Source organism: Hippocampus comes, unplaced genomic scaffold (genome assembly GCF_001891065.2).
Source record: "Hippocampus comes isolate QL1 unplaced genomic scaffold, H_comes_QL1_v1.1 scaffold180, whole genome shotgun sequence".
NCBI classification, from domain to species: Eukaryota; Metazoa; Chordata; class Actinopteri; order Syngnathiformes; family Syngnathidae; genus Hippocampus; species Hippocampus comes.
In genome coordinates, this window is record NW_017805076.1 from 846,195 (window position 1) to 857,615 (window position 11,421).

At 39.3% G+C, this 11,421-nt stretch overlaps 1 protein-coding gene across 3 annotated transcripts in view; it reads right to left on the reverse strand.

Moving 5' to 3' along the window:
- Window positions 1–11,194, reverse strand: part of plcg2 (phospholipase C, gamma 2) — a 53,101-nt gene extending 41,907 nt beyond the window's left edge. Inside the window, exons 1-9 of one of the 3 annotated variants that reach the window (XR_002167651.1) lie at window positions 11,033–11,194; window positions 9,526–9,718; window positions 7,343–7,492; window positions 4,980–5,073; window positions 4,828–4,875; window positions 4,588–4,672; window positions 4,173–4,253; window positions 4,051–4,091; window positions 1,760–1,832 (exon numbers count right to left, since the gene is read on the reverse strand). Coding sequence is in view for 2 of the 3 variants with exons in the window: in XM_019865275.1 (XP_019720834.1) it covers window positions 1,760–1,832; window positions 4,051–4,091; window positions 4,173–4,253; window positions 4,588–4,672; window positions 4,828–4,875; window positions 4,980–5,073; window positions 7,343–7,492; window positions 9,526–9,709 (756 nt within the window). In the remaining variant the exon portion in view is untranslated. Of the gene's footprint in view, window positions 1–1,759; window positions 1,833–4,050; window positions 4,092–4,172; window positions 4,254–4,587; window positions 4,673–4,827; window positions 4,876–4,979; window positions 5,074–7,342; window positions 7,493–9,525; window positions 9,734–11,032 lie in introns of all 3 variants that reach the window. The other 2 variants (XM_019865275.1, XM_019865277.1) reach the window with 2 other exon arrangements.
- Between the last annotated feature and the right edge of the window lie 227 nt (window positions 11,195–11,421).

Sequence of the window (11,421 nt, forward strand, 5' to 3'; positions counted from 1 at the left end):
AATTTATTCTTGACATTTGAGTCAATTTCTAGGATTAAAGACTCCTGATCTTTCGTCAAAATTTTCATAATTCCGCTCAAAACGATCCCAGAACAATGAATTTGCGAGACGAACAGGCCGCCATGAATCAGGTAAAGCAATATGTTACATGCAATTTGATTGGTCCAATCGCTTGTAGTTAACCAATCGCTGGGCCGTTTATAATCGAGCTAAGACTTCCGCAACAAATAATGCCTTCAGTGATCTGATTAGTTGAAGCTTTCATACACGTCCAATCGCAGGGCTGTTTACAAACGGAAAACGGAGAGACTGTTCGGGAGAGCTCGTGAAAACTCGACGATAAGGTACCTGACCGCCCCTAAAATTTTCTCAACGGATTTAGACGATTCACAAAAAGGATCAATTTAAGAAATACAACGGCGGATTTCCGCGGATCCGCGGAAAATTGCCATGTATGAACCTTACCAATAATATATGAGCATCAATGAAGTTGATCCCGGCAGCATGTTGCGGCGTCACGGCCGACTTCCAGACTCTGTTTGGGACCATTTGCCTTCATAAAATGTTCCTACCGGCTTCAACAACATGTCATGAAATAAAGTTTAATCGCTAGTTAAGGGCACTAAAAAAAACAACTTAATTACATTGACACTGTATTGCAGAGGTGTCAAACTCAAGGCCGGGGCCCAGATCTGGCCCGCCACATCATTTTATGTGGCCCGCGAAAGTAAATCAAACATGTCAGCTTCCATGATGCTTCCTAAAATCTGGACCAACATTTCAAATTCTCATACGTAATAAATAAGAGAGATATTGTAAGTATTTCCTTGTTACCAAACACTCATTACCATTAACTTAACGAATACTTGAATAAACCTTTATTCTTGACTTCTTCATATGGTTTCACAGTCATAACGGCCCTCCAAGGGAAACAGTAACTACAATGTACAGTAATCCCTCGTTTATCGCGGTTAATGGAGACCAAAACCACCGGCGATAAATGAAAATCCGCGAAGTAGCGACCAATTAACATAAAAATTTTTTTTTTTTAAGTCCGCAAACGGTCCGCGAGAAGCTGCGAGTCAGCAAATACAGTACTGTACTCCATGTATATGAAAAAAAATATACACACACACACATATATATATATATATATATATTTTATGAATATGTTTGAAAAAATCCGCGATGTACTGAAGCCGCGATAAACGAACCACAGAATAGCGAGGGATTACTGTATATCAGTAGGGTACATCAACATTAATACCACTGTAAAGAAGCCGTATACGGGACCGAGACAAGGTCAAATTAGCCAAGAGAAGGTCTTCGAGCAGTACATGACACCGGAGCTCATTTCAGTCTCAAATGCTCACACACTTTCACCATTTTCTGTCTTTTTTGACACATTTTTCATTCTCTCTCCATCAACCGCATGTGCCAATTAACTTTTCAATGTCTTTGTATGAGGTGAATATAAAAATGCACGTTACCTGTACAGCTCAGGTTTGAAATATATATATATTTTTTATGCACTGTATACATTTGCTGTCTGCTGAGGGGTTGAGAACAGTGCGCGATTGCGGATGCACGCACTTTAGAGGGAACACTGCCTTCTTGTCAGCTGCACTGAACCAATGATACATTATGTCAACCATGTCAGAAATAAATGCAGTTTTTGTGAAAGTTAAAAGGAAATTTGTTTGTTAAGTACAGACAGAAAAATATCTACTGGAACATGACTAATTTCAGCTTTACATACCTTCTGCTGGTAAATGAGAAATCGTTGGAAGTCATGAAGCAAAACTACTGAGGCATCGGGTTTATCTGTATTGCTGAACAGAAGAGCGTGTACATAGTCAAGTGGAGGATGCACCTTTATATTTGTGTTTGTTTACTAATCAGGAGTCACCAACCTTTTTGAAATTGAGAGCTACTTCTTGGGGGAATGGTTAATTCGACGGGCTACCAATTGACACTCACACTGAAATAACCAATTTGCTCAAATCTACTTAAACTCTTATGTTTTTGATGAAGAATTAATGATATTCATCTATTTGAAGACGAACCTACGTTGCTCTTCTCTTGAGCCTCCCCGACGTGTCGGGGGTAAGCGATTTTGAGGTAGACGCAAAGTCGATCGGGGGGAGCCAATCAGCAAGCGTCTGGCTACCTCACCATGCTTTTCAACCAAGGCGGCATCAGACCGGGACTCAGCTTGCTTTTGTGACGCTGATCCTGTATAATGAGGAATATTCCCCTGCGCCCCCCACCAAAAAAAAGAAATAAAAAAAGGTAAGAGCAAACTTTCCACCCACTTCATGCGATGCTCCCTGTAATATCGATTGCCAGTACTCAATTGAGCACTGTACAAATGAATTATGCAAAACTGGAGCGATAGACAGCGGTGCGCACTACAAGTAAAACCACTGAAAAAAATGAAATGAACAGAGAGAGATAGAGGTTGCGCAATAGGGAACAAACGGTTGGTGTAAGCTCATCTAAATGCAAGTATGACTTGCGGAAAATGTCATCTGTGTGACTACAAAAATAACAAAAATGTGTTTTTCTGTTCATATTGTTTACATTTTGTTTACATACTGTACTTTGCAGCAGAATCACTCCCATCCCTCCTGTTAGCAGGGCAAGGAAAGGTAAAAATATGTTGTTTCTTTCATTCATTTTGGTATTTTTTTGTTTCGATATTGTACAGGTCAAGCAGGGAGCAGACGTCTACAGTGATGAAAAGAGTCCTAGTACAGATTACTGACAGCCTTTTTTTCAGATTCTTCCATAAATGTGCCTATTTGTCTTGGAAGTCTATAAATTATTACAATGATAATCTTTGTGGCACTCTTTACCAAAAGACTTGAGATAGTCATATGAATTAAAGTCACCCAATAAAATGACATCATTAGATTACAAAATTATAAATAATGATTTCAAAATGGCAGCAACCCCCAATTAATGACATTAATGATGTCATTAATCAACAGTGCTGTTGCCTTGTGATCCAAAATTGAATGGAGATAATCTTGCAGCGATGGCCAGAGACATCGGCTTGTTCAGAGGTTTACAAGCTATCCTAAATACTAGGTTACCGTATTTTCCACACTAAAAGGCGCACTGGATTATGAGGTGCACCTTCAATGAATGGCCTATTTTGTAATTTTTTCCATATATTGGACGCACTGGATTATAAAATGCATTTTACAATGCATCCACTAGATGGAGCTACGCTCCTTTCGTTCGACTCGAGAGGCGTTCATGACCACCTCTGAAAAATGTAAATTAATGATTACTTCAATGAAACTATGAAAATTGAAAATTATGCATCAAAAATGAAAATCAAGCGAGGAAATCACAAAATAAATTCTATAGCCCCCCTACAGAATTCATTTAGTGATGTCCTTGTTTGTGAATACACAACAAAGGAATAAATAACAAATACTTCTGGGACAGTCCAGTCTCCTACATTTTACTGACATCTGATCGTTATGAAATGCCAACAGAACGATCGTTCTGAAATGCCAACAGACGGAGTCATTCATAGACAATGGGTTTTGTCAAGTCAGGGTTGAGTTTGGGGGGAAAGTCTGGGTTAAATCCAGTGGTGTTTGGAGCTCAGGGGTTTGGTTAAATAAGGAGAAATCAATCTATTTCGGAGTGAGGGGTGTGGGAGATTGTGTTTCATTGAGTGCTTGTTGGGCCTATTACCTGTTGTTGTGGATAAATAAGCCCTTTTTTTATGGAAGATGATGCACACTTTGGAAAATGTTGACAGCCAATAATTTTATCCTCTGCTTATGTAAATACATACCAATGTGTTTGAAAATTTTAAAAATTGTCAATAGAATTCGCAGAATGAAAAGCACAGATGCTTTTCAGACATCTTGACAGGGACATTAAGCGACTGAAGCGCTCTTCACCTCCGCCTTGCTATCTCAGAATGTTTTTTTCAACACATCAAATGGTTGTTGGTGACCCCTGGTTTAGATGTACAAGAGCGTGCTTGCTCTGATATGCAAAAAAAAAAAGAAAACAGGTACTTACCCCAAAATAAAAGCACAATCCTTTTTGAATTCTTCAAGGATCTGAGTGAAGAAGAAATCAAAACACTGCATGAGCACGCTATACAGTAAAACAAGAAACTAGCCATTAATGATACTACCTACCTCATTTTGTTCAAACATTATTAGATTGTACAATTTGTGAAACTGCTCAAAATCCAAGCGTTCGTGTTTTGCTCCCACCTCCTGTGAAAGGAGAACAATATAAGTACTCATGACTGTGTATTACAGGAGGCATCAATCCATTTCCTATACAGAGGGATACCGCTTCTCCCCATTAGGGTCGTGGCTATGGAGGGGTCTACCACAGCAGATTTAGGGTTACTTTGAGCCTTGAGAGATATACACCGGATAGCCTGGGTTCTGCCACTGGCCAGTTTACAGCAAGAGATCTTGGAGGTTAAAGTAATTTTTTTTTTTAACGAAAAAGGAACTTTTCTGTCGGTTGACATAGCTGTAATTATAATTTGGATTTCCAGTGAATGAGTTAAGAATAAAGACGAAAAAAAAGTAAGAGTACCAGGAATTTGTCTTTCAGAGAGCGAACACTGGTGGGCTTGTAGTTGAGCATAGGAAGAAGAGTCTTCAGCTCTTTGATGGATATGCTGTCAAGATCACATGAAAGTACATTAAAACTTTATTTACCATCAAATGCTATGTTTTTTTTTGTTTTGTTTTGTTTTTTTACATACTCTAACTACAGTATGTGTAACCAGATCAATCAAGTAAAACAAAAGGGTCTATGCAAAAGGAAGCGTACCTGTTTGTCTTTGTCTGGTTGACAGAATACATCTTCTTTCTGAGCCAGCTTGAAACAAAAAAAACCTTACTTCATAATCCTGTATTGTACTGTCCTGCATTTACACACAGGCTGCCGTGTAATTATGGGTGTGTGACTGTGTGCATGATTACCTCTCAATAAGAACTGGAGTAGGAGCGGTCAGTGTTTCTTGAACTAACATTTCAAGTCCAATCAGCCATTTATATGCCTCCTCCACAGAATCAGCTAAGAAAAAAAGCATAATAAGGAGATTTATGAACAGTCCAGTCCCTTCCTGCATACGCGTGGTTTGGCACAATCAAATGATCATATTCAGGTTTTTTTTTAATGATTAAAGATATATATCTTTTTTTGATATTTTGGGTGTGGGGTTCCCGTTTATTTTTCCCCTTAGTTATGCACGGAAAACATCTCAAACAAATGAATCCAAAATATTTTTTCCAGTCAATTTCAATTGGAGCAAGGTTCTGTCGTTTTCCATAAGTCTGCATATTCACACAAACTTCCCTGAGCATTCCTTGGACCACGGTGAGCAATATAAGACATGCACATGGCATTCAAACCAGTATAACACCTGTGATTATAACATGTTACGTGAAGTAATATGAAAAAAATTCAAATCACCTTTCCATCAAAATAGAACATATGATTGAATGGAGATTTATGACACAAATAAAATAGGCCCAAGTGTTTTACTTTTATTTTAGCACACAGGTTATTTTAAGCATAATTAATGAAGCCAATCTGTACAACTATGGTCCCAAATTGCAGAGCAAAAAGTGTTTGTCTTCGCCGAGAGCCAGAGCAGAAGACATAACCATATCCCAGCATATGCCTTGTTGTTTACAGCAGTTATACAGGTTTATGAAAGAGGAAAGAATCAAAGTGTTCTTTCACCAGTGGATCAGAGACATCATACTCAAAACATGCATGATGTCTCGCATGTCTGCTACAAGCTAAGCTTGAAAGTAAACAAGAAGCTGTCACATCCACTGACGAAAAAAAGAGATTTGTTCACTTCTCCTGTCCCATTTAAATTCGCTTAAATTCCTAGCGCCGACTCTCAGGTCCAAATAGGCATCCGCACTGCACGCAGACACTCCTGTCTCCTCATCCTCAGCTCCAGCAGCCATCCATCCAGCCGCACCAACGCAGACTGTCCAAAAGCACCGACCAATCCGTTGAACAAAACGGGGGGTTGAAAAATGCTGCTCATTACAGGTGCAAAAAACACAAGCGCCCCGGGGCTGTCAAGCGGCGACTGTTAAATCGCGCCGACATTCCCACCATCAAAATCAATGCTGGTACACGCGTGCTGCCGAGAAGGTGCAACCACCAAGCACAGATTCTTCTCCAACAGTCCACAATGGGTCCACATGAAGGACAACAAACATGATAGGACAAAACAAGAGACAAAAACAACAAAAAAAGCATAGCTCTTGAGGAGCTTTTGCAGACGCCTGCCAACTACGGCTCCATCTTGAAATATGAAAGTGAAAATAGTCTGATGTTCTGTTTGTAGATTAAAGTGGGGTGGAAATGAAGGAGGCAGCCCGGTGGTCCAGTGGTTAGCGCGTCGACTTCACAGTGCAGAGGTCGTGTTTTTTTTTTTTTTTTTAAATATTAGTCATTGGGTGTTGCTTTACATTTAAAGCTATAGGGCTACTATCTCTTCCATTTTACAGGTCAATAAAAATTAATGCAATTAATATTCAAGGTGATTTTTTTTTTCCCTTATGGTCTGACATTTTGGCACTCCCTGGAGTCCTCGGTGCCTTAAGCATTTGCCATGGATATAGTACCAATGAGAGTTTTTCACAAAAAACAGCACCCCCACAGATTAAAAAAAATATTTTATATAACCACCAGTGATCAAAGATAATTTTACAGTTTGAGCCCTGTGAGTCCCAGGGACTCGCTGATCAGAAAAGTATGAGTCCCATTATGCATTTCGAGAGTCTGAAATTTCGAATTCTGAAATGGTCTACTTATTCAATTGTATATGAAAACACAAACAACAACAATATACATTGATAATAGATTTATTTCTTATAAACAAATGCTGCAAAAATTTAAATAATTCAGGCATACAAGATTTGCTGAGAAATAGGTTCTTATTTCATCCCATGGTTCAGTCTTTGAGTTCATATCTCCGCAATAAACTTTCGCAACACTTGGTCGCAACACTTGTTTTAACGTTACACAACTTGGCAATCGTCTGCTTTCCACGAAGTGAAGGCTGATCTCGCCAATCTCGTCTCGCGAGAACGGAAATCTCATCATGCGAGATAACTTAACGCGACATCAAAACAACAATGGCGGCAATTCAAACTGTGTTCGTTGCTGGGAAAAAAAGATTTACCGTAGTTTTTTTTTTTTTTTTGACTAAGAAATTTCCTTGAGATATAAATATATATATATATATATATATATTGATGCCAAACTGTTTATGCACAAGGTTACAACATTTAATATGTTCATATATCGTACTCACCTCCCAGACTCAAGGTGTTGAGAACAAACTGTGACCCATAGAAGATGGTAAAACAAGTATTGTCGTCATGTTTATCCTTGCCATCTTTGAACCGCTCAAAGTCCTTTGAATTTCTCCCTGGACGAATCTCTCGGATCTCAAATAGATCCACTGAAACATAGAAGAAGTGAATCATTACAATTGTGTAGCAGTCACAGTTAATCACTCAGTTTTCTCAACCATTGCTTCAGCTATGCACTATGGTCAGTTAAAAAAAAAAAAATCATATGAGAGCCAAGTGTAACAGTCCAAAAGTGAGTGACATTCTTTTCAACCAGTCAGTTTGTCCATCTGTCTGTCCTGTCAGTCAAGTCAATCTCTCAGTTGAAGAGCTTAATGCTCAGGGTTGGCCCATAAGCAGTTTCGGGCTACAACCGCGACAGAGGGCCAGATTCATTCCTTGGTTGTGATCTATTGTCTGCAGTGCGACTGTAGAAATGGACGCATGCATTCAGTGTTGAAGGGGAAGTCAATTCAAAAAATGTTCCTGACCATATTACGTTTGATGTGCCCCATCAGTCTCAACATGGCATTTTCAATGTTACTGTATTTGTGGAATAGGAATTCAACAGAAATGTCTACTTGGTGTTTCTCCGTTTCATGGGGCTTTCATTTTGTCACTTGTTGGAGAAACTTTCAAAATGATCATGTTAAGTTGAGGCTGATAAAAGACTGATTCAAAATGCTATGTTGTTATATTGCTGATGAAGGTTCTTTGTTTTGGGTTTACCCCATTCATGGGAAAAGAACCATATGCACACACCCGTTGAACATGATTTTCGACATTTAAAAAAAATTTGAAAAAAGGTAAAATAGCTGCAACAACAACGCTGGGGTTGAAATTATAAATTTTCAAGGATTTCCACAAGTGCCCTTTAAAGGGTTCATCTATTCAATTTGGGTACTTTGAGCATTTTTTAATTTTCATTTTTATTTGTGAATTAATGTTATTTGAGCAGTTCATGTGATTTGTGTATGGCTGGTAATATCACAATGGTTGGAGGAGAGAAGCTTCGATGCAGTTGGTGTCCTCCAAGTTCTTTTTTGTTTTTAATTTATTTCATTATTCTGATCCACTTGTCCTCACAAAGGCCGAGGAGGTGTGCTGGAGCCTATCCCAGCCGTCTTCGGGCAGTAGGCGGGGTACACCCTGAACCGGCTGCCAGCAAATCGCAGGGCACACAGAGACAAACAACCATTCATGCTCACCCTCACACCAAGGGACAATTTAGAGCACAGGTGTCAAACTCAAGGCCCGGGGCCCAGACCTGGCCCACCACATCATTTCATGTGGCCCTTAAAAGCAATCATGTGCAGGGACTTCGTGTTTCTTGCTTAAAAAACAAAACAAAACAATAAAATCCAAATAATCTTCACTTTTAAAAAAACATTGAGCCCTCGCAGCATTGTATTGTTATGAATCCTCCCTTTTATAATAAAAACAATAATATTTCAACAAACCGTTTTTACAGGCCACTGATTTCAAAATCAGTTATTCATCAATTTGTTGTACTGTTTATGTAATAACAGGCGATCATACACTTACTACATGTCACAGTTGTAGTGGCCTTCCAAACAAAACCCTAATTATGATGTGGCCCGTGAAAAAAATGAGTTTGACACCCCTGATTTAGAGCGTTCCAATCACGTGTCAGTCTTTATTCAGTGATTGGAATATGGTTCCCCAGATACGTACTGTGCACCAAGCTGAACAATGCTCTCTTCATTATGAAACTATGAATGAACTTAATGCAAACCAGGGAAAAGTACAGCCCGGGGCCAAATGTGACCATCCCTCGTCTCTGACTGACCTACTCTGACATTCACAGTGACCATGATGTCAAAGCAAATGTAAAATTTGAAATGGTTTTGCTTTGAAAGTTGCATTTTCATGTGCACAGGAAGGGACGCAAGAAAAAGCAAGCAAGAGCTCCGACTTGTGTCTGCAGTGCTGTTAACTTAGAAACGTTTTTGCTATATTTGGCAACTTTTCCAACCAAATGTGTGGACGATGGACTGATTGACGGATTGAAATAACTCTTTATAATAATTAACATGACAGGATGTCGGCATTTGAATAAGAAACGTGTGATTGTTCGGAACAACTACAATACTATCATTCAATATAATGACAAAGTACTCACGGACACCATCAGTCTTCTCAGCGGTGCGTGTCCAGGCCACCTGATGTGTTTCCATAATGACTTGAACAGTGAGCCTCTCTGCCTTTTGCCTGAAGACCGTCATGACCATGCCCATCTCCATTTCCCGTTTGATCATATTCTTCCTGTACTCTGTCATCTCTCCCTGCTGGCCCCAGTGCGCCATCTCTTCAGCCTTGGAGGAAAAGGACTAAAACATTTATTTGATGAAGACTGTCGATCAAACAGGTTCTGCTTTCAAAACTACAGTATTCGACAGTCTTTTCAAGCATTTGGGTAGCATATTCATTACTTGTTAAACAGATGTGCAACAATCAAAGCGTTGTGAAGGTTCACAAAATAAGTTCAGATGTCATTAAAAGGCCAGCCGCTAGAAGTTAGCTTACTATTTCTTAAACAGCTAAGTATACACATTTGAACACTAATATTACCATGTATTGGCCAAGGAAGAAACAACACACACACACACACACACACACACACACACACACACACACACACACACACACATACACACACACACACACAAGTAGCATTCTGATGATTATTTACTAAAACCTATACAGCTTATTAGTTTGAACTTTAAATATCTTGTCTTTGTAGTGTGTTTAATTAAATACAGCTTGTACATGATTTGCAAATCATTGCATTCTGTCTTTATTTAACACAATGTCCCAACCTCATTGAATTTGGGTTTGAATATGCAATATCTCTCTCTCTCTCTCTCTCTCTCTCTCTGCCTCTGTAAAATGTTAAACCAAGATAAATGGTTTCCACAAAAATGGCAGGCAAGAACAAAACCATTTCCATTGTGCGCATCGGCTCATCCCGAAGCAGAATTTGAAAGATGGTTTCCAATAGTGAAAACGTATGATGAGGCAAAACAAATTTCATTAAGATTCAACTTCAACTCCAGACCATTTCAGGGGATAAAATGACCAAAATAAGAGTTTTTCACAAATGTTGCCAAGTCATGAAAAGTTTTGAGCACAGCTCTATCTTGTCACAGCAGGCGTGCTGCACCTGTCGGTCCTATTTAGTCTGATAGGATGGTCATCACGTTTCTGCGAAGGTGAGACTGTATCGATCAACAAAGCAGCCTTTCATGGCCTGCCTCGCTGAAACAGGAAACGCAAATAGTGATAATGGCCAACTCATAATGACCCATTATGAGTTGGCCCAGCGACGTTTAGCGAGATTGCGTAATGCCAAGCAGCGAAACGCTTCGAAATGAAATTACGTCTCAATTCTTGTCCTTTCCTCCTCCTGCATCTCTTGCATATATGGCACTGCCGAGTGAAAAGCAAGCGAAAACGACCAACGCAGCCGCCTTCAAATGGCTCATTTCGGCGTTTCAGTATTTAATCCTCCCTGTCAGCTTTGTCATATTGTCTTGCCAGTGAAAAAAAAAAATACTTCCTCTCGCTTTGCACAATTGACTGCGGCGCTCTCCAAAATAAGCGTTTAGATATTTATTCGAATTTCTTACCTTGCAAGTCGAACAGATCCTTTAGACGCCACACAGTAACCACTTTTTTAAAATAATTTTATCATGTCTTCAACAATGTCAAATTAACCTCCGGGCGACAGAGTGTTGACAATGACATTCACAAAGCTGTTAGTTCCTCTATCTGACTCTACAAGGAAGTGAAGTTAACTTTTAAGCATCAGCCTGGTTATTAAAAAAAAGAAAAGTCCGGAAGCAAGGGCGATATCTATGCAAAATAACAAACACAAAAGGCTTCGGACCAGAGTGTGCAGTATGCCAACTCGCCGACTGTAAATGACTTAACGCAGATGCGGTTCTCCAGAATTCCATTTCAATCAACCAAGTGATTGACTTTTAAAATGTAATGAAACTGAACAATTTTGACCAGT